General features: G+C 45.8%; 1 protein-coding gene across 2 annotated transcripts in view; it reads left to right on the top strand.

Moving 5' to 3' along the window:
- The window catches only part of CPPED1 (calcineurin like phosphoesterase domain containing 1), a 155166-nt gene that overhangs the window by 85428 nt on the left and 46001 nt on the right, over nucleotides 1-23737 (top strand). Inside the window, exon 4 of one of the 2 annotated variants that reach the window (XM_046667844.1) lies at nucleotides 15962-16430. The exons of the other annotated variant lie outside the window; for it this stretch is intronic. Within the exon in view, the coding sequence (XP_046523800.1) occupies nucleotides 15962-16191 (230 nt within the window). The 3' untranslated portion in view covers nucleotides 16192-16430. Of the gene's footprint in view, nucleotides 1-15961; nucleotides 16431-23737 lie in introns of those variants that run through there. 2 annotated transcript variants of the gene reach the window in all.

Raw genomic sequence — 23737 nt, 5'->3', positions numbered from 1 at the left:
CTGTTTCTGGGGTAAAGAGCAGGACATATCCCAGAACAAAATCGGGATTCTTTTAGCAAAGAGAAAAAGGAAGAGCATGGATATTGGGAGCAACCAGCATTGTCTTCCAGGACAAGGAAGAAAAACCCCCACGATCACACGTTATTTCAAAAACAGGGCCAAAAAGCACTGTCTCCCGTGTGCAATCGTGCGCCTGTGTTGGGGGGTTAAAGGTTAAACACATCATCTCCGAAACTCACAGCAACTTGATGAGGGATCTGTCGTCAACCCCTTTTTGAAATCGAGGAAATGGCTGTTCAGGGAGGTAAAGTTAGCTTGTCATGTGGCCTGTAAGTAACAGACAGGATTCAAAATCAGTGCTCATTCCACTGTCTCTGTCTTCCCCCCTCTTGTGAGTAACATCAGACCTCCTTTTATAAGTAACATGGTAATTCTTTTGTGATACCAGAAAACACCGGAATTCTTCTTTTCCTTAGATAATATTGGCAAAGAGGGGAGGTTTGAGTTTCTCCTTCAGGACACCTACTAAAATACAGCTTATGAGTTGCCAGATATTCATATATTCATTCACTATCCATCCATTTATCCAGCAGTCTTCTATTCTGTTCATTCTGGGCATGGATATTCAGTTAAATAGATTTGGTTTCTGCCCTCATAGACCAGTTGGGGACACCAAGGTGGGAACAGGAAATCACAGGACAAAAGTGGAGGAATGTGCAAAGAACAGGAAGAAGGAGAATCAACCTGGTCCAGCTTGTCCAGGGAGGTTTTCCCAGAGGAGAGGAGCGAGCAGGCTCCTGAAGGATGCAGAACAGAGCTCATCAGGCAGATGTGGGCAGGAAGGGCATTCAAGACACAGGGCGGAGTACAGGCTGAGGCCAGAGCCACAGAACAGCCCGGCGTCGGGGCTAGAGCATCTTTTCCCTAGCAAATGTCATCTCAACACTGTAAAACATCTTGCTTCCGTGGCTTGCCACCACCTCTGTCTACCTCCCTTGAGTATTTTTGGATGGATTTCCAATTTGATACACGAACATGCCGTCAGTCAAAACAATCTTTTTAATGAGCCTCTTGTCCTGACAGCTGTGTTTAAGATAGGGCATGGAAACCGGGTAATGGAAATCTAGAAAATTGTCCGTTCTGGATTGAAACCTTAATGTGTGCCCCGCACTCCATCTCACATGCAAGCCTGCCGTCTTCTTTTAAAATTAAAGAGGAAATTATGCATAGCGAAAAAGATGTCATTTGTGCAAATAAAAAAAGGATCTTCTGATCAGATACTTAGAAAAGGATGAGAGGAAGGTATAATTATTGAGCGCCGCCTGAGTGCGTCACAGGCAGCTTCCAGCCATGTGACTTTGGCTCTGAGTCTCACTTGATCTTCGAAGCCACCCTAGAGGTGGTTGATGTTAGTCCTACCTTCCAACTAGGGGAACTGAGGCTCAGAGAGGTTGAGGGCCTTGCCAGGCTCACACAGCTTGGCGGTGGCAGACTGAGGTTCAAGCCCCGTGTCCCCAGACGCCCACCCCAAACTGCCACTGCTTTTCTGGCAACCAAATGGTAGGATTGATAAAATACAGCTCTCCCCTTGCATATTCCACACGGGGTTTGAATTTCCAAGTCATCAGGAAGGGAATATTAAAAAGTTGAGCATAGCCTCCCATATAGAAAAGACTAAGGAGCAATGAGTCTGAAGGTTGCAGGAGCATAATTAATGCTTGAGTCCAGGGTGGGCCGCGATGCTCTCCTGCAGCCGTGCTCCCTGGGCTTTGGGAGGGCCGCCGGGTACCTCCAGGCCCTGGAGAGGAATGACTTCCTAGCAGCACCGCCCTTTCCCCAGGATCGTGTCCTTTATAACTCTTGGTGGGGTGCGGTGGGTGGGAGAGGAAACGTCCTGTTATAAACAGGAACCGGCCCCTCTCAACTGCCTCCAGGTCTGGGCTCATAACTGGCCAGTGAATCTCATCCCGTGCGCTCTTCTTTGGGGCTTTTGCCACAGAACCACTTCCATCCTGACCACGCTGAAAATGCACAGGCCCTTGGTGTTCTCTGAGCCACTTCTCTGCCATCGAGAATTGTGGTTTCGGCCCCCTCTTCCACCTTCTTGTAGTTTCCATTCAGAGCCTTGAAAAAGGAAGAATATAATTTTTGTTGATTGTTACTGAGGTGAGGCAAGAAAAGTGTAATTTACATGGCTTTTTTTTTTTTTTTTTAGGGGAGGAAATTGGGGGGAAAAATCTTAAAAAGAAGAAATCTCTTCTGGTTATAGAGTATGAGTTGGCCTTGGGTGACGGTCATTTCAATTGGTTATTGGGCCCGTCAGTAGAGACTCAGCTCCTGTAGGAGATTCTGCGCCCCTCGCCCCAGGTCAGGTCCCGCCGAGGCAGGGCTGCTTGCGTGGGTGGGAGCTCTGTAACCTGGGACAGTCTCTTCTTGTGCTGATGCTCCTGCAGCGGACAGGGACAGATGGGCGCCTGCCCTGAGGCCCAGCCGCAGACCTGGGCAGAGACTCCTTCCTCCCAGGAGCGCTTGTTGCCCCAGGTCCCCAGGGCTCGAGAAGCTGCACTAACTCTGAGTGTCCCCATGTACCTGAGCAGTCCCTGGACGGCTGAAAGGCTCTGAAACCCACCTGACCTCCCAGTGAAAAGTACAGAATCATCTGACAGCCTAGATTTGATATGCCAGAAACATAGTTTTCAGGATTTTATAGGGTAGCTCTGAGATAGAGATTTCCTGAGTGGAACACGTAAAAGATACAGTGTTGAATGAATGAAAACAAGTTGCAGGCCCACAGATAGCATATTCCATGTTTGTGTAATTATATGTCTGTGTATATATGTGTGTTTCTTTGTTGTTGTCAGTGCCGTTGAGTGGATTCCGAGTCCTACCGACCGTGTGACGGCAGAGCGGAACCCTGCCTGGTCTTTCTGCACCGTGCCCTCACCTAGTGCCACGTCAGACAATGCTCCACTGCAATTCACAGGGTTTTTCATGGCCAGTTTTTCTGGAAGTGGGGGGCTAGGTCCTTCTGTGTATTACTATAGACCTCTATCTAATATCTGTATTATTAGTATACACATTCCAGTTATCTGGACAATACACACTGAACTCCTAAAATGGGAAGAGAGATTCCCCTCCCCCTCCTTTTTTTATGCTCTGTGTTTTTACAACATTTGATTTTATTTTTAGCAAGCATCCCTTTCTTTGTTCTTTTAACGTCTTATTCAGAAATATTGTCAAGCTTACAGAAAAGTTGTAAGTAAAAAGAATACCTGTATACCCTTTGCCCAGATTTAGCTGGCACTTTACCCCAGTTGCTTTATTTTTTTTATTATTTGTGGGAGATATTGCAAATATATATATTTTTCTGATTTGTTTGGGGGTAAGTTGCATGAATCCTGTATATGCGTTTTCGCACTTTGGTCCCGTGATTTTTCTTGGCATTCCTTCTGTATCAATTGATGGAGATCCTCCTCCTCCTTTACAGCTGCACAGTGTGCGTACCACAGTTTGTTCAACTGCTCTCCTAAAGCATGCATTACCTTTGAAGGCAAAAGAACAATAAAGATAAATAGTGGGGGAAAAATGTAGAAACGACTGAAAAGAACAGGCTGAAGCTCTGATAGAAAGTCTTCGTTGTTTTTAAAGTGGGCGGGGCTGTGGGAAGCCAGGTGGCCGCTGGGCCCTGGGGCTGCCCCTCAACTCACACAGGCATAACAGAGGTGTCAGGAGGTCCAGTCGACCTCCTTAGGCAGGGGTCCCTGGAAGCAGAGCCAGAAACGGGGGTTGGAGCACACATGAGGGAGGGTCTTGAGAACAGGGAAGTGAGAACGTAGGACAAGGCAAGGAGCAGAGCTGAGCAAGGTCACCTGCTGAGCTGGGGTCAGACTGCAGCCTGATCCAGCCAGAGCTCCAGAGCACGAATCGCACCATAGACGTGGTCCCGCCTGGAGGCAGGAGGCCAGCTCCTCCAACCCCCGAGGACAGTAATCCATTGTAGAAACGATGAAGAATGAAAAATAATACATGGAATGAGGTGCGTTCACAGTGCCTGACCCACAGCAGATCTTCAACAAATGATAGCTATTGCTATTATGGCTGTTACTCCCTTTTTTCCTTTTTTGTTCTATAACAGCTTTATTCTCATACCATATAATTCACTTATGTAAAGTATACAATTCAGCGGTGTTTAGTCGATTCACAGAGGTGTGTATCCATCCCCATAGTCGACTTTAGAACATTTTCATGACCCTACAAAGAAACCTTGTGCCCTTTAGCTGTCACTCCCCCATTTCCTTCCAACCCCTTCCTTCCCTCCCCGCCCTAGAAATCTACTTTCTGTCTCTAGATGTTTCTGTCTCTGGATATTTCATATGAATGGAATCATACGGTACATGGTCTGGGGGCTCACCTTTTGCACCCTCATGTTGTTGGGTCGTTGGCCATGCCCCACCAAGAGGAGGTACCCTCTGAGCCAGGCGGCTCTGGTTCAGTCATTCAGGACTCAGGAGAAGGGCAGCTGTGAGCCCTTAGCAGCCAGCCCTCCCAGCCACCGGAGGATGGATGCAGCAGCCTATAAAGGGACCTGCCCAGGACACGGACGTCCATTGGGGGAATTGTGTGAAATGGCTCCTGTAAGAGTAAGATGATGGGGATTATCCAGCCTGATAAAAGAGCAGGAAGGGTGGCCTTACTCAGAGTTTCTGGATAAACAGAAACATATTGTCTGTGGTCCTGGGCAGTCTCCCTTTTAATCTTTGCAAGGCTCCCCCTTGTAAGACCGCCAAGGAATGAAATCTCAGCAACCAAACTCTCACACGCTTGGTGGGAATTTAAATTGGTCATTTTCTGAAGGATAATTTGACAAAGTCTAAGCTATGGGAATATGAAAGACCAAACTTTTCCCCCAAGATCAGGAATAAGGAAAGAGCTGCTTTCACCACTCCTGTTTCACGGTATATTGGCGGTTCTAGCCTTTACAGAATACGAGACAAAGCATAAAGGTCAGAAAAGAAGAAGTGAAACTGTCCCCGTTTCCAGATGATATGACTGTTTACTTAGAAAATCCCAGGAACCTGTAAAACAGTTATGAGAACTAACAAGTGAATTTAGCAAGGTCTCAGGGTATCAGGTTCATAGACAGAAATCAAGTGTATTCTTAGATACCAGCAGCAAACCATGTCAAGTAAAATTATAAAAAGAATTCAATTTGTAGTAGCACCACAAAACATAAAATACCTAGGAATAACCAAGGACGTGAAGACCTCTGCCCTGAGAACTACAGAACATTGCTGAGAGTAATCAGAAAAGACCTAAGTGGGTGGGTGGGAAGGTAGACCATGTTCATGGACTGAAAGACTGTTGTTAAGTTGGCATTTTGCCCAAATGACCTATAGATCAACGTAATACCAATCCATTTTAGAAAGGTTGAAGAATTAAAAATAATACCAATCAGAATTCCTGCAGTCTTCCTCTGGGTAGAAATCTGCAAGCAGATTCTAAAATTTCTGTGGAAATGGAAGTTACCTATAATAGCCAAACAATTTTGCAAAAGAAGAACAAAATTGAAAGACCTACCCTATTGGACTTCAAGACTAACTGTAAACCTCCAGTGATCAAAACTTCCTGGCACTTGATATTAAAAGAAACAAATAGATCAGAGGAACAGAAATAGACCCAAACATAAATGGTCAGTTTTCACCAAAATTGCTGAGCCAGTTCTGGAAACAACCGCAGTGTACTCAACACTTGATAAACAAATTACAGGCTATCTGTACGATGGAATATTACTTAGCAATAAAAAGGATGAACTGTTGATGCATCAACGTGGATGAATCTTTCAAAATTGTGCCTTCATGATCCTTCCATGAAATGTTTCAAAATCATGCTGAGTGAAAGAAGCCAGACCAAAAAAAGTGGGCACACTGTCTGATTCCGTTTCTGTGAAATGCAAATTAATGTGTAGGAGCAGAAAGCGAGTCAGTGGCCGCCTGGGACAGGGATGGAGAGAGAGCGACTCTGAAGGAGCGCGAGGAAACTTTGGGGAGTGATAGACGTGTTCATGATCTTGACCTTGGTGATGGCTTCCAGGTTCGTACATATGTTAAAATCGATCAAATATGAGCTTAGGGTCCTTCAATTATACTTTAAGCTGGACCAAAAGAGGGGAGGTATGCTCAGACCCCGCAGTTCATCTTCCTCGTAAAATTTGAAAGCTGTGGACCCTGGCGCTAGCCTTTTTTTGTCTATTTGTATATGTGGGGTAGTTACCATTTTTGCTCTGCAAAAGTGCCTCATTGTATTTGTCATATGGTATTAATAATTCAGGCTTCTATGAAAGAAATATTCAATACTTTAGTTAATTGATATAATAATAGCTTCCATTTATTAGGTGCCTACCATGTGCCAGGCACAATATAGCTGTTTCTCACAGCAGCAGCTTCACAAGGTAGCTCTTATCATCCCCACTCTACAGATGATGAAACTAAGGCTATTCAGTGAAAAAGTGCCAATGCTGGGACAGGATATCCACGTCTGCCCCACTGCAGAGCTGTGCTGGTCAGGATAGCAGCCGCCAGCCACATGTGGCTGGTCCAGACTGAGGGGAGCTCTACGTATAAAACACACTCTGGATTTTCCAGACTTACTGTGAAAATAAGATTGTAAGATTAGTAATATTTTATATATTGATTACGTGTTGAAGTGATAAGATTTTAGATATTGGGTTAAATAAAATACATAACTAAAATTAATTTTACATGTTACTTTTTATTTTTTTAATGTAGCTACTAGGAAATTTAAAACTGCACAAGAGGCTCACATCATATTTCTCTTGAACTGCCTCTTCAGAGCTCTTTCCACTTTACATTGTCTTTAGAAAGGATAAGTAGGAAGTTAACAGCGTATGTTTATATTTATTGAGTGTAAACTGTATGCCGATTAAATTTCAGTTTCTTATTGGTACGTGTATTTACTCTATAAGCCCATTACCTACTTAATTTCAAGCAAAAATTGTCAGCAAACAATTTTTTTAATGTGTCAGATCTGAACGACTATTTTAGATGGAAGGATGTGGACACTCGCAGGTGGATGGAGAGGTCTCTCTGACCCTCAGCATAGATGCTCTTGTTTATCGAATAACTGAGTAATTATTTATGGAATAATTTTGTGTTCATTAAAGCAGTGTTCTCTAAATATACTTACCTCCCCTGGTCAAAATGGCATCCATAGTTTTATAAACTAAACTACAAATTACTCTTGCCTTTGTTCTTGTTTCCTTCATTTGTGAGAAGCTCATAAACTTCCAGTTTTTGAAGCATTGAGAAATCGTGGCTGAACTTTGATCGCCTGAATGTATTTCTTAGATGTATGCTTTTCCCCCAGTTACTGGGGATGGCCCTCCTCCCATTTTTGTAAATAAAGCTTTATTGGGTCACAGCCACACCCACGTATTTACATAACCGAGCTATGGCTGCTTCCATGCTGCAAAGGAGGAGAATTGAGTTGTTGTGACAGAGACCGTATGGCCTCAAATATTTGCACTCTGGCCCTTTATGGGCAATGTTTGCAGACCCCAGGTTAATTAAGTTACAAGTGATCCTCAAAAGAAGTCCCATGAAGGCTGGCCCCGTGGCCGAGTGGTTAAGTTCGCGCGCTCCGCTGCAGGCGGCCCAGTGTTTCGTTGGTTCGAATCCTGGGTGCGGACATGGCACTGCTCATCAAACCACGCTGAGGCAGCGTCCCACATGCCACAACTAGAAGGACCCACAACGAAGAATATACAACTATGCACCGGGGGGCTTTGGGGAGAAAAAGGAAAAAAATTAAATTTTTGAAAAAAATAAAGTCCCATGAAAATGTCTTTCAGATCCCACTCAAGGTAACGGGAATTTGGTGATGGGAGGGTTTGTATCTCTGAAAGGCTGAAACTGGAAGTGGTGGGATGCTTTGCTGCTTCCCTCGAGAAGGAAGACACAAACCTGAGCCTGGCACTGAAGTCTGTTTCCATTGCAGCCAGGGTGTAGTCCAGCCCGCTGGCCTAGCCTGCCTGCCCTCCAGCTGAGCCAGGACCTGACCTGGAGTGCCGGTACTGCCATCCACTTCCTGGAAAATACACAAGAATTTCTCCCGTGTTGGATGTCATGAGGATTCAGAAGGCTAGAGAGGAAAGTTGGATGCCTGTAGGCGCCAGTCAGAAGGAGCCGATGTTGTCACTGCCTGCTGCTTCCCAGGCACACCTGAGTCCTGGTCTTGGCTCGTGTGCCCATGCCCAGTGGCCTTCATGTTACCTCCAATCTGCAGGTGTTTTGGTTAAGAGCGCTGCCTGAAACCAGACTCCTGCCTTCAGATCCCAGCCCAGCCAGGTACAGGCTGAGTCAGGCAAACCACTAAATGTCTCTATACCGCAATTTTCTCATCTGCAAATCTGGGATAATAACCATGCCTTCTTCAGAGGGAAATTGTGGGGATTAAGTGGCTTAAAAACATGTCAAGTGCTCAGAACAATGTCTGGCAGATAGTGAGCACTCCATCATTATTCCTTATTACTGTTATTATTACAACCACCATAATCACGATCCTGCTTCAGGTCCCAGGGCGGGTGCAAGCAAAGAACCGGAAGAAGCTGAGGATGTGTTTAGGTCAAAGCCTCTCCCTCCAGGAAGCCTTCATCCTGAGCCTGCAGTGCCATGATCCTTGGAACTGTGTACCCTTAGCTGGTGATCAGAGCATCCGCTTCTGAGCCAGCCTGATCCAGGTACTAATCCTAGCTGTGTGACCCCGGGCACATTACTTAACCTCTCTGTGTCTCATTCTGTCATCCTTGTAAAAAGGAGGATAATATCTTCCTCGTGGGGAAGCCTCCTTACGAGCCTTAACCAAAATGATACATGTGGAAAGTGCTCAGCTCAGAATGAGTGTTCAGTAAATAAGACACTGCTAACCCATTTCTGCGTTTTAGTAGGAAAGCTCTGCATTACTACTGAGCTGTAGACCTTAAGCTCTTGATTGCTGGGAATGGTCGATCTGGGGGCCCATGCCGCTCCAACAGGAGGGGGCTCTGCAAATGTTCGTTGCCTCAAACTGGCTGAAGAAGCGGCTCCCTGCCTCGCCCAGAGAAGGTGGAGCCAGCCTTTTCCTTTCTACATGTTCCCCGGCAGTGGCATTGGGAAAGATGCGCGCCAGTGAAATTCTAACGAGACTGAGTCTGCTGGAATCCAGCGTTCCAAATTGGCAGCTCAGAACCCTAACTTAGTTGTGAAGAACAGCTTACTGAACGAGGCAGGTGGGCCTTACCCGCTCCTGTCAGCAGCTGCACCTCCCAGCCCTGCTCCAGAAACATCTGTCTCCCCCTTTGCCTCGGGGTAGGGCCATCCCAGCCTGGCCGCTGGCAGCGATCACGGCTCCAGGCTGCATCTTGGCTGCCTGCTGACTGACTTCTTTACCTGCAGGAGGCCTTATGTATTCCTGCTTTCTGTGTGTTCACACCAACCTCTCTTTTTTTTTTTACCTTCCTTTCCTTTTCTTTCTTTTTCTATGAGTCACATTTTTTCCTCACCGCTGAGGCAGAATCAATGTGACTAATGATTTACGACACAATTTTCATTGTTATAGCCGGCAGTGTAAAGATGCATGGCATTTTCCTAAACGTATACTCAGCACGATACAAGTAAAAGCTGTCCGATTCCAAATTGTTGACGCTTTCCAGGCCTAAGTAATCCTAGGCATTGTGGAAGCCAGGTTTTAATATGAAAATGTACTGGGGGTGCCTCCGGATTTCCTGACTGATTTGACGCAAGTTTCCGGTATTAGAATATTAAATTATAACGGAGATTGCATCCCAATGCTCTGACTGAGTTGAAATGAATTTGAATCAAGACAGCTTAAAAATAGCCTTTATAGTGTCTGGATGACTTGATACCTTAGAAAAATAAATAAGAAGCTAATGGCACGAATTCATCCTGTTGATGCAGGAGCTGTCTCTGCTGGGAATTCTTCTGGCGGTAATTCAAGAAGATGCTTGTCATCTGCTTACAGCAGTTCATAATTCAAAAACAATCTATATGTAATACTCAATTAAGGAACCAGAGAGGCATGTCGGCCACAGATGACTGATGAGCAGCCGGAATGGCAATTCTGCACAGCTGTTGAAAACACCACCGAGATCAATCCCCCTCAGGGAAACCATGATTTATTAATGCATTCCTTACCTGCATTGAGTCGTGAATCGATGCATCCCCATCAAAAGCTCATAGAAAGCCGAGATGGGTGACGTTTCTTACAAGTCCTCGTGGCCTGTTGGCATGAAAGGGGCAGGATCGTAACTGGGACAAGAGCCTGCACATTGCAGGGCCAGCACATCGTGTGTGTGTGTGTGTGTGTGTGTGTGTGTCCCACTCCAGCAGTGAGCTGTGGGCCCTGCTGGGAGGCACTCTTGGGCGGGGAGCACCTCCGTATTCTGGGCGCTCACTACTGGCCTCCTTGCCCCGTTTCCAACCTCTCTGCAGCCATTTGACAGTGTTACCATCGTTCATCTTACAGATGAGGAAATGGAGGCTCACAAAGGGCAGTGCCCTGCCCGAGGCCCCAAAGAGCAGAACCCGAGTCTGCAAGGCCGGTTGAGAGCTCGGGCTCTGACGTCGAGTTTCCAGCTGTGTAACTTTGCCTTCGATCCTTAACTTCCCCAGGCCTCAGCTTCCTCATCTGTGAAATGGAGAGGATTCGAGTCCCCAGGATGTAAGCCCGGTGGGAGGATTTAGCGAGATGATGGCCGAGAAGTCCCCGGTGTCCTGCTGCTGCCCTCCTTCCAAGCCCGTCCCCGTTCCGCCCTGCCTCAGTGTTTGCACTTACTTGAGACAGGACCAGGAGAGCAGAACGAGGGTTCGGAGCTCCTACACTGCCCACGGGCCGGCAAGTAGACGTGGCAACTCCTGCTGCCAAATACCAGGCGCTTCTGGTTCTGGTTCCAACCCGAGGAGAGGCTCCCTCACTTCGCAGCCCGAGTCTCGTCCCTCGTGTTCTGGTTTTCACTGGGCCAACCAGGACTATCCCAGAGCCTCGAACCTGCCACAGCGGGGAGTTCCTCACATCCGCCTACTTTTGAGACAGACTTCAGCCTCCTGCCCGACCGCCCGTCCCTTTGTAAACTTGCACTTGGCCTTTGCATAGTTTCTCGTTTAGGACTCCAGAATGTCAGGTTCCTAATTGTAACGGGGCAGGGGGCTCCCTTTCACCAGAGGGGAGAAGGTTCTGAACACAGCGGCTCTGCTTGGTGACCGTCTCTCTCGTCTTTATCTCTAGCCCTCTTTAGGCGCCTCTGTTAACGTATGAATCCTCATCCGGACACGTTTTTTGTGACTTGGGACATTGACAGTACATAGTGAGTCCTAAGGGACCTGGAACAGGGAGCTGGATGGGACACGCATGTTGCAGAGAAGCCTGGCTGTCCACGGTCCACCGGGATCCACTCTGAAAATTCCCTGGTCACTCACACAGTCCCCATTAATGCTCCTGTCTCTGCAAATGCCAATAAATACGGCGTGAAATTCAAACATAAATGAGTTTTTACAGCTAATTACAGCTAATGTGAGCTGCTTTCAAAATTGCCACACGTTCCTTCCAGAATAGTAGTTTGCAACTATGAGTTAGGCATCAAGAGCCAACTTTCATAAACATAGTTTTGTACCCAACCAAATAATAATAATGCTATGTGCTTTCTGACGGCTGTTAGCAGCTCCCCGAGCGGCTCTAATAGCACGCACCCCCCTTGGGCTCCGCCGGCACAGGCCACACAGCTAGGAAACCCCAGGAAGGCAGCGGAGGAAGGTCGTTTCCAAGGCCCTCCAGTCAGAGGGTTCCGGAGCTCGTCATCTCCGTTTGTGGCGAGGAGCCACCAGGCACCCCACCCTGGTTCCAGCTGCAGCTTTCTAACCACGCGGCTCGGGCCCTGCAGTGGCAGCACGTCCGTCCCTTGTCATCCTTTCCCCTGTCTGTCTGTCACGCCTTCTCTGTGCTGTTCAGGTCACCCTGACGTTTAGTTCGTGGTCACCAGATCGATTCACGGTCACTGATAACATTACTCTGCAGTAATAAGAAAGCAGAAAGCGATGCCCCCTCTCGAGTCCCAGCCCGGCACCCTCCTGGTGAAATCACCAGGGTGGCGGTTTAGTGAACGAGTCCCCCCGACTCAGCTGGGGGGTTCAAACGCGCGCACACCCTCTTCTGCGCATGCTGTCTTTATCTTACAAAAACAGGCTCGCACAACACTTTGTTCCATCTCGCTGTTCATACTTAATAATGTATTTGGTGCCTTTCAGCGCCGGTACAAGTAAATCTGTTTCTTGTTTTTAATGCACATACTATAATTTATCCAGTCTCCCGTCAACGAACGTTAGGAACAGTGCCCGGGTGAACACTGTGCTGTGTGTGTTTATGCCCACAGGCACAACACACCTACCTCTGCACACTCTTCGCTGGGTATGTCTGGAGGATAAATTTCTACAAAAATCGTGGAGTTGGGTCAAGGGGAATGCACAATAAAGTGTGAGAAGACAGCGCCAAATTACCCCGTGAACGGAGTTGAATCTGTTTGCATCCCAATAACAGTACCTGGAAATAGCTGTTTCTCCCCACCCTGGGCTGTTTGAAGTAGCAAAACCTGGGTCACCTTCCTTCCATCCCTGGCTGTGGACCGCAGCTGGCAGACGGCCATGTCTGCCCACGGGGGGCCTCAGTTCCTGCCCAAAGCATGGCTGTGGTCTGGGGAGCTCTGTTGGGTCTGCAAGTCCTGCTGACCAGAAGCAGCTGCTGTAAACGTCTCGAGCGCGTTTCCTTCACACCTTTTTGAATCATTGTCAAATGCAGAACAGTTCCATCAGCACAATGATCCCTCCTGCTACCCTCCTATAGCCACACCCATCCTAGCATCCATATCTACAATTCTGTCATTTTAAGAAAGTTATATAACTGGAATCATACAGTATGAAACTTTTGAGTTTGGCTTGTTTTAATCAGCATAATTTCCTTGATATCCATTCAGGTTGTTCCATGTATCAATAGTTCACTCCTTTTTTATTGCTGAGTAGTATTCCATGGTGTGAATGTACCCCAGTTTAACCGTTCACCCATCGAAGGACATTTAGGTTGTTTCTGATTTCTTGCTATTTCAGGTAAAGCTGCTGTGCCATCTGTGTACAGATCTTTGAGTGAACATAAATTTTCATTTCTCTGGGATAAAAGTCCAAGACATTTAGGTCATATAGTAAGTGCATGTTACTTTTATAAGAAACTTCCAGACCCTTTTCCAGTGTGGCTGCACCACTTTACGTTCCCACCAGCACTGTAAGAGTGATCCAGTTTCTCTGCACCAGAGCCTGCATTCCATTTTAGTAACATTTAAAAAATTTTTGTTTGATCATTTGTTTGTTAGGTTATTGTGATTTTTTTCTCTCTTTGCTGATTGAAAGCCATGTATTCCGTTTCTGTTCTTTTGGAAATTATCTATACTTTTTTAAATAAGCTTTTTAATTTTACCACCATCAATACCTCTTAGTCCATCCTTTGGGCTCTTTGAGCTACTTGTTCATATTTCTTACGTCTCTGTGTTGTCATCTGGTTCATTTCCTCAATTCTCCCTTTTAATTCACTAATTTCCTCTCTGATTAGTATCCAGTTAGAATTTACCCCATTTATTTATTTAGTTTTTATTTTTATTTTTTTTATTGAGTTAATGATAGGTTACAATCTTGTGAAATTTCAGTTGTACATTAATGTTTGTCATTCGTGTTGTAGGTGCACCACTTCACCCTTTGTGCCCACCCTCCACCCCACCTTTCCCCGGTATCCACTAAACTGTTCTTAGTCCACATTTTTAAATTCCTCATGTGAGTGGAGTCATACAGAGATTATCCTTCTCTAACTGGCTTATTTCACTTAACATAATTCCCTCAAGGTCCATCCATGTTATTGCAAATGGAATGATTTTGTTGTGTTTTGCAGCTGAGCAGTATTCCATTGTATATATGTACCACATCTTCTTTATCCAATCATCTGTTGATGGGCACTTAGGTTGCTTCCACGTCTTGGCTGTTGTACATAATGCTGCAATGAACATTGGGGTGCATAGGACTTTTGGGATTGCCGACTTCAAGCTCTTTGGATAAATAGCCAGTAGTGGGATGGCTGGATCGTATGGTAGTTCTATTTTTAATTTTTTGAGGAATCTCCATACTGTTTTCCATAGTGGCTGCACCAGTTTGCATTCCCACCAGCAGTGTATGAGGAGAATTTACCCCATTTATTGTGAGTTGTTTCATTTTCAACTTTGATGGTTATGTCTTTTATGTCCACCATTTCTAAATTTTCATTACCAACTATTCTCATTCAATTCATGCCTGTTTTTTGTCATAATGTGTTGTTCTTTTCTATACATATTAGTCCTTATTAAAGGACTTTGATATCCTAAACATATGTCAGATATTTCTCAGTGTTCTGTCATGGATTTTGTCTGGAGTGGATTCGTATTCCTGATTGAAGCGTTTGTAGACTGTCCACTTAGCGTGAGATTTCTTCATGGGTGGTGGAATTTTTTATTTCAGGTTCAGTTTGAGTAAAAGGCATTTTTTCTTTTTCTTTTCCTTTCACCTTCTCTCTTGACTGACTTCTCCCTGTCCAGTGGTTCTGGTTACTTCCACCCGGGCGACCCGGCCCCCAGGCCCAGGCCCCGATGCTGTAGGGCCCTCATCCCACAGTCATACTGGGGAAGCGTGTTTCATTTCCTGGACTTGAGCCTGTGTCTCTGCTCCCTTCCTAGACCTATCCGTTGCGATAAGCCCTCGCCCAGTGGTGTGCTGGAGACAGCTCCTCCCAGCTCATGAAAACCAATTATTAAATTTTAAGGAATTTTGTGAGCTCGTTATTAATAAACAGCTATTATTAAAAATTAAATTCTACAAAGTCACCATTGCGTTAAAAAGCAAAGGTAATAAATACTCAACTTACCATTTTCTAATTATCTTGCTAGGTATTGCTATCATCTGTGCTCTTAGGTTGTTCACAGCTTCTGTATCTGTTTGGTGGAGACACCACATAATGGTGAGCTACTGGACAGCTCTTCCCACTTCTGGTTCAATGCCATACGTTGGTAATTTGAAATTGGCCATAAGGAGAATGTTTACACTGTGGAAATTAGTAAACCTTACAAATCAGGCCTCTTTTTTTCCTGAAATGCTTGTTCACACGAGGCCACCACTGCCCCAGCCCCAGGCAGCAGCCACAGCGGTTTTCGGCCGTGTCCTTCCATCTCGAGGTGCTCGTGTGAGCCCCTCTCCCAAACGGGGGCCGGGCTTTACTTCCTCATCTCAGCAAGTGCTTTCGGTCTCAGTTGTCTGCTAGGAGCTCAGGTCCCAGGAACGCTGTAACCCCACTCATTACTCTGCCTCCTGCTTCGTTGCTGGTCCACAGAGCTATTTAATTTGGTTTTGAGGCTCCCTCTATCCCTTGCTTTCCTTTTTTCTGTTTTATCCATCATGGCTCTGAGTTTGGAGCCGAGGAGTTAGTTACATTACATGTTGAACATGCTGTGCTGTCTTGATTAGACTGCACAAACGTCATTTTTTGTAGACATACAACATCCATCATGTGGTTGTTTACGGAGGCCTCCAATGTTTCCTTCAGCCTTCTTCCCCTCTCCCAAAGTCATTCGCCGTATCTTCCTCCTCTCTTCTTGTTCCCTAGTACTTTCCATGCTAGTTATGACAAACGTGTTAATGATACATTGTATATATGAGTTATCCTTGAAAGGAATCTGGATGTCACATATCCTGCCTTCTTTTTTATCATATCCTCAATAACATTACGCATTTAGCGTAACAGTGCACTGCTGTGCACGGAAGAAAACATTGGAGTCCCCAGGTTACCTAAATGGAAAGCCTTGGCCTCTGATGTTTTGTCCCCTTCCCTGCAGGTGTCAAAGCTGTGTTCTCGGGCCACTACCACAGGAACGCTGGGGGCATCTACCAGAACCTCGACATGGTGGTGTCGTCTGCCATCGGATGCCAGCTGGGCAAGGACACCCACGGGCTCCGAGTCGTGGTGGTCACCGCGGAGAAGATCGTCCATCGGTACTACAGTTTAGATGAGCTGAGTGAGAAAGGGATGGAGGATGACCTGATGGATTTGCTGAAAGAAAAATGATTGCCATTTATGATCTATTCACTTCCGCTATTTTATTTTGCCAGAAACAGCAGCTGCAGACAACCACTTATTGAATATAAAAGTATACCAGGCAGATTTGTGAATTTATGTTCTTTTGCATAAATCAGAGAGCTGGGTCGTATCCTAAATTATATCCAAAATAGAACTGCCCTCCCTTTAAGAACGAGAAGGGGAGGAGTGGAGCCTGGGAATAAAAGAATAAATGATATTGAAACATCTCTGCATGAGTGTTTGAGTGAATTCTCCTAACGCTGTGTTCCTCGGCTCTGCTTTCAAATTGGATTATTCTCTGGTGGCAGATGTCTACCTGTGGACGCCACTCCCAACTTGATGTCCACGTGTGATCTTTGGTGATCCCTGAGCAAACTGCATCTGTTTGCATTAAACTCTGGTCACAGCTCCCACAGTGCTAGGCGAAACAAAGGGCATCTCCTTTCCTTCCGAACAAAACACATGGATGTCTCCCATTACCTGAGCCTGAAGACTGACTTGAACAAGGAGCTGAGGAGCCGTTTGCTGTTAGACTCTGAGACTTCTGCTACTGCTGACGATGCAGTTGATAGGAGTCACAGCTTGAGTTTGCCTTCGTGGTGACTAGAAAAGTCACCTTTGCACATAAATTGGCCATATATAAAAACGTCATCCAAGAGACGAGAACTAAAGCCATAACGTGCCTCCTCGGCAGCCACTCAGCAGCACATTTTGAGTTTATTCACTTTCGATGCTGCAGTCACTCTGCAGGTTGGTGTTCTCAGGCAATCAGAACCACCCTCCGTTTATGAGACTCTTCACCGTGTCTGCTTTGACAGGAAAAGTGGGAATTGATGCAGAGTTCTCAAAAGAAACAAAGCAGAAATCCCGATGGGGCGAAAACAGTGCTTTCATACGTGTCATCTAAACTGATGCCTTCTTTGATTAAAGGCACAGTGCAGTGTCCCTTCGTGAAAGAGCAAGAGCGTGGATGGTCTGACGTGGGAACAGCGTTGTCCCCCGTAATCTACCTTGCCGCGTCTCCTCCGCAGCTCCCGACCACCGCGCGGTTTCATCCTCGTCGTCTGCAGCAGTTGTCCTGGTGGACAGGGAACCCAGGTGCCCCACTCCTGCCAAGCAAATTTCACAGCATAACGCAGGAGCGTTCAGTCATCCTAAAACAACTTTAAAAACAGACGGGTTACAAATGACCTGCGAAGTCTATTAAATTAAAAGACTTCTCTGTTAAAAAGTTTTAGTCAATGTAGCAAAACCATGAGAAATTAAATAGAAAGATAATTGGATATGTAAATTCATAAGGAACAAAAGACAAGAAGTTAATTATACTACAGATTGGTGACACACCATAGCTCATTGTTATGTGGCACAAGAAAATTAAAAATTTTCAAAATTAGAATGCCCTTGTTTCAGTGTTTTGCTGCATTCTTGCTTTGTATCTGTTTTTCTTTAAAACAGGTATGGCTATGAGATCAAAAAGAGGAATTCAGTAAGAGGTGGATCTCGTAAGCCAAGCGTTTGAGGCCTGGGATGTGGTAACGCTTTCAGAACTGGGTACCAGCATCCTGTGCCAGGCTCATGGATGAGATGCGAGGTTCCTCACAGTGGACGATGGAGCCGTCTGTCGTGGGACATGTGCAGCCGACCTGGCACTTGGGTTTGGGGCAAATACAGAGATAATTAAAAGTAATGAGAATGAAACTTACTAAGTCTCCTTGCCCAAAAACCCAGTAAGTAAAAGAATTGATTCAAGACAAGCAAGAATATGCTAAGAATAGGGAATCATGAAATTCTCACCATGTTTTAAGTAACCAAACAGCAGTATCCCCCAATGGTGAGAGGTTCAGAGAGGTTAGGAAATGATTTGGTAGGTTCTGATAATAGTCAATTACCAATGCATTCACTTATGATTCCTTTTTCCTTAAAAGAAAAAAAGATATTAAAAATGCAAGTGCCTTGGGGCTGGCCCCGTGGCCGAGTGGTTAAGTTCGTGCGCTCTGCTGCAGGCGGCCCAGTGTTTCGTTGGTTCCGGTCCTGGGCGTGGACATGGCACTGCTCATCGAGCCACGCTGGGGCAGCGTCCCACATGCCACAACTAGAAGGACCCACAACGAAGAATATACAACTATGTACCGGGGGGCTTTGGGGAGAAAAAGGAAAAAATAAAATCTTTAAAAAAAAAAATGCAAGTGCCTTATACCGTGAAAAACAATAAAATACTTGATGATCATAAGTGCTACGGTTTTGAGTGTCTATTATGTGTTAAGTGCTTTGGCTCAGAGAATTGGGGCTACATGGCCAGGGTCACACAGCTCATCAGCGGGGAAGGAAGGATTGAGATGCAAAGGGTCCTGCTGTCCAGCCCATGCTCCTTAACACTGTCTTCTCTTTCCTGGAAAATGTTCGTCTCAGGTGAGGCTCAGGCCATGGCAACATCAGCGTCTTTGACCATCTTTCCTGGGCAAGAACCCAGTGTTAGCTCGAGGCCCTGGGACTTCATGCCGGGGTTTGCAAAGCCTCAACGAGGCCCAGAGGCCTCTGATTGCAGCAGGTTCCGGGTGGCACAGCCTATCCAGGGAGCAGCTTGTTCAGACAAAGACACTGCAGGAGATTGGAAAACCGACCTGAGCCATAATGGGCCACAGGACACAGCTCTGCCCACGACAGTCAATGTTCCGTCAGCTGGTGCTTCACTCCTCGTTTTCAGTTCCCACCCCGGGGTGAGGGGAAGGAAACCCACAGCTCTCTCAAGGCAAGGAGTGCCACCTAATGCTTCGCCCTCACTTAGTCATTTTAATTGGGAAAAATAAGAAGCGGCTAAAGGATGAAGGTTATTTAAAGTGACTTAAAATTGGATTGTCAAGACTCCAAAGAGTGAGTTTGTGGACAGGGGGCCGGGAGATGACCATCTGACCATTCACTGTTTACAAGAAATCAGTTTAACTCTAGTCTTCAGTCACATTTCTCCTGAGGTTGGAGAACATGGGGAAAAAAATCTAGTTAACTTGATGGAACCAGCAAACAGACACACCTTTCACAATGTCTTGTGATTTTCAGCATTATGAGATCGTCAGTCCCCAATAGAGAGTGACAAGGCAAGCGCTAGTTAAAGCGCTATTTAAGCCTGAATAATAACACTAGGACCAATTTACCTTATGTTCCCGCGAAAGATACAGATTATGTGTAACTGTTGGAACTATATACGCATAATACAGTTTCATATTATAGTCTATTCTCATGCGAAATCTTTTGAGAAAAGGTAGCAAAAACATCATTTGCATTTACTTGAACTCTTAATACCTTATTCCCCAAGTGGTGTTGCCTAAAACAGGTTTGTGCAGCCAGGAAATTAAGTAGCAATATTGTACTGAGCTGGGGGGAAGAAAAGAAGATTTAGGAATAAATTGTCAAGGCAAGCTCTATTAAAAGCTTTCTGTAATAGACATCAGGGATTTCTTGTTCACATAACCTTAGCAGTTTGGGTTGCACATGCAAGAGATAGTACTTGACAGGTAATACTGATTTTCTTATAACTTCATAAAATGCTCTCTTAGGCCATTGGAGAGCTCTTAGGAGTGTGTGTGTGTGTATATATATATATATATAAAATAGAGGATTCTTGGAATAATGACTTTAGCATCTTTCTAGAAAAGATTTTACTGACTAAATTCTCTTTTTCCTGTAATGGACTTTTGTTTCCGTTATTTTTTTTAGCAGTAGTGACTACTCAGACACACAAGGATATACAGATCGGATGTTCCCTTTAGGTTTTCTCCACGTGAATAAAGTTGCTTGAATGTGAACAAGTATAAGATACTTTCCATGAATGTATTCTGATACTTGTCTTTCAAGCAGTAATTTTTCTCATTAGAGTGACTGCGCCTCACCTAGAAGAAAGTCCTCACTCCTTGCTGTAACTCTCCACGCCCTGCTCCCCGTTCCTCCCTCTCCGCCTTGGCTGTAGCACCGTGCCCTTGCGGGCCACTCCACTGCCCTTTGCTCTTGCTGTTTCCTCTAATGGGAACTGGCTTCTTGTCATCATTTTGATCTCAGCTCAAAAGTCACCCTTCAGAGTGGCTTTCCCTCCCCACCCTGTCTGTGGTCATGCTGTGCATCCCCAGGCATCGCCTCCTCACTGTCTTGGTTATTTTCCTCATAGCACATCACCAAGAACTGTGCTTATTTCATGCTCTTCACGTGTGTCCCTCACCAGATTGCGAGCTCCAGAACAGCAGCGACCTCATCCGTCTCATTGGCCACTCTGCTCAATGCCCAGCACCGTGCCTGGAGCACAGGGGAGCTGCTCAGTGAATACTTGGCAATGAATGTGGAATAAATACAGGAAGTAAAGATAGGCAGCAATACTAATTATCAATATTAATACTCAAGGTGGAGGAGGAAGGAAGGAAATGAGGCCATGTTCCTAAGCCTTATGGTAGTTTATGGGGGATTGTCCTTAAAGTTAAGTATTGTCGGGGCCGGCCCCATGGTTAAGTTTGTGCACTCTGCTTCGGCGGCCCAGGGTTTCATCAGTTTGGATCCTGGGCACGGACATGGCACTGCTCATCAGGCCACGCTGAGGCAGAGGCACTCACAACTAGAATGTACGACTGTACTGGGGGGCTTTGGGGAGAAGAAGAAGAAGAAAAAAAAAGAAGATTGGCAACAGATGTTAGCTCACGGCCAATCTTTAAAAAAAAAAGGAAAGTGTTGTCAACAGATCAATAAGTAACTAAAAGTTATCTTTGGTTCTCCACTCACACTGAAGAAATTGGGGATAATAACAGAAGTGTCCTGGACTCTTAGTAATTCTAAGCCCAACTCACTGGACAAATGCTGTCCCAGTAACCAAAGCAGGTGAGCCTGGCTAAGAGACTGATCCTAGACTAAAGGTTATAGGGGAATGTGTAAAGAGATGGCTGGAAATACAAGGGTGGAACTCAGAAGAAGTGAAAATGCATCTTGGAAGTGCTGCCCGGAAAGGTTATGTGAATTAGTGAGATTCCTGAGAAAATTTAGCAGCCCTAAAAGAGACCTAAGGACATAATATTAAAATAGACCTTTAGGGAACATCTTTGTTTCAACACAAGAGAAAAGTGGAAGCCGCAAAAGCAGTAAAGGGGAATCTTCTTGAAGAGTTCAGGCTGGTGCACGCTGAACAAACAGGAAAAGGCATCAGCTCCACATGGAGTTCAGTGGTTTAGGCCCCCACAGACCAGTCCTCCTGCCGAGTTCGAGTCCTGGGCGCAGACATGGCACTGCTCATCAGACCGCGCTGGGGCGGCGTCCCACATGCCACAACTGGAGGGACCCACAGCTAAGAATATACAACTATGTACCTGGGGGGCTTTGGGGAGAAAAAGGAAAAAAGTAAAATCTTTAAAAAAAAAAGAAATGCGTTTGGAAGCACAGCCTTGGCCATGAGACAAGAACGAAGATGGTGGAAAGGGCGGTGGTGCTGACAGAGTGGATGGACCATGGGTTGATTGATTGTTGATTGACAGGCATATTCCATTCCCTGCAACTGAGTTTCTCGGAGGTACTCCGTGCTTCCTTGTGGAGCAGGTAAGACTTTCTGGAATTGTGCACACTTCACCCTCGTCTTGTCAGGCAAAGCTACCATCTGCATAGAACTGGGAACCATCTGGCTTTCGCAGAAGCTCTGCCTCCAGGTGGACCATATGGATGTTTTAGACATGGAAGGAGAGCAAATTCAGGGTGTGGCTTACTACCGTGCCGTACAGAAGTCTCTCCTTGGGCTTTGAAGCCGTCCTTTGAAGCTGTCATGGAGAAATTAAACAATTGCATCTCTTACAGTATCTTTGAAAGACTCGCTGGATTTGCTTTTTTTTTTTTTTTGAAACAACCAAACGAGAACATCGCAGCCCTAAACCACATGTTTTAGCTGTCACTGCTTTCCTGAAAAGCCATTTAAATGAAGTTTTCTGTATTTATCATGTCGGCCTGCACTCCTGGTCTCCAGTGTTTGTCAGACACGATCATGACCAGAGGGCAGGAATAGCATCCTGTTGGCCTCTGTGTTCTCATCACCTGGCCCCGGGCCTGGCACTCCTTATAGATGTCTGTTAACTCCCTGCTGATACACCGGAGTCAGCAACCCTTCCGTATCACGGCCTTTCCCTCCCATTATACATCCATCCCAAAGATGTTTGCCAAGTAGGTACCACGCCCTGTGCCAAGCTCCTGCAAACAGAAAGCAGCCTTCAAACTCAATGAGATAATTTAACTATTGATGTTTCCTATGTCCCAGGCAGCCTTCTCTACTCCCTGCTGTCATTCGGAAGTATCGACACCAATAGCATTAATTACCACTTTTGTGATGACAGTTCCCGTATCAACTATTTTTAAGAAGCAACGAACTTCTAAGCCTGCAAGTCCTATACTCCAAATGCCAACTGGACAGCATGACAGTGTCCCAACGACGACTCAGGCACACCATTTCCAAAATCTAATTCATCTCCTTCTAAAAACCCTTTCTCTTCTACTGTTCCCGGGCTTGACAAGTGGCATATCACCTGCTCATTTCCTTGAATCAGCCTCTTAACCCATCTCTCTCCCTCTAGCATGTCCACCCCTTCCAGGCCAGTGAGAGAGGGAGGCAGGGAGGAAAAGTTGTCACTGGGACCGAGTCAGCCCATCTGGATTTGAGCCCTGGATCTGTCACGCAATAACTGTAGCCTTGGTCAGGTCATGTCCTGTTTGGGGGACTCAGTTTCCTTATCTATAAAATGGGAACAATATTGTACCTTCCCCGTAAGGTCTAAATGAGCTTATTCCTTAGTGCGTTAGCATACTGTTAGGTGCAGAATATGCGCACGATAGATAGTAATAACGATGCTGATCATCATTGAGCATCATGTGTTTGATTCCCTACCCCCACCCCAGCACAGAGCCCAGCAGTGCATCCTGAGGGGCCCACTGCCCCTCGATTCATATGTTGAGCCTCCAAATTGGCTCCTTAAAAATGGATTCACATTCTTGAATTCCTAGGATAACGTCATTGGTGATAATTACAAAAGGCCGTGAGAATGGGCGTGGCAATGGGGGAAGGGAGGAGAGAAGGCAGAGGCAATGAATAGTACAACAACAGTCGGTATTTTTATCGTTCAGCCTCAAAAAGAAAAAAGAAACTGCCCGCTGGTCAGTAAGGGAGGGGACAGCTGAGACATGGGGGAAGTCAGCTAAACGGCCAGCCCCTCTTCTGATCACTTCATGTGGATGAGCTCACTGAATGCCAACCAAAAACCTAGCAAAAAAAAAAAAAGTACTTGTACTACCTTCATCTTACAGATGAGGAAACTGAGGCACAGAGACATTAAGGAACTTGCCCAAGATCACCCAGCTCATAAGTGGCAGAGCTTGGATTCAAACCCAGCCATGTGGTTCTGGAACCCGTAAGTCTTGCACTGTGCCAAAGCTCAAAGTAGCCTGCCGGGTCTGGCATGCGGGCAAGCCTCCAGCCTCCCACGGCGGAAGGGGTGGAAACAACACACATACCCCCCTTAGCTGCACAGGG

Source organism: Equus quagga, chromosome 7 (genome assembly GCF_021613505.1).
Source record: "Equus quagga isolate Etosha38 chromosome 7, UCLA_HA_Equagga_1.0, whole genome shotgun sequence".
In the NCBI taxonomy this organism is placed as follows: domain Eukaryota; kingdom Metazoa; phylum Chordata; class Mammalia; order Perissodactyla; family Equidae; genus Equus; species Equus quagga.
Note: the sequence above shows the minus strand (reverse complement) of the source record. Positions and strands in the feature narration are given on the sequence as shown.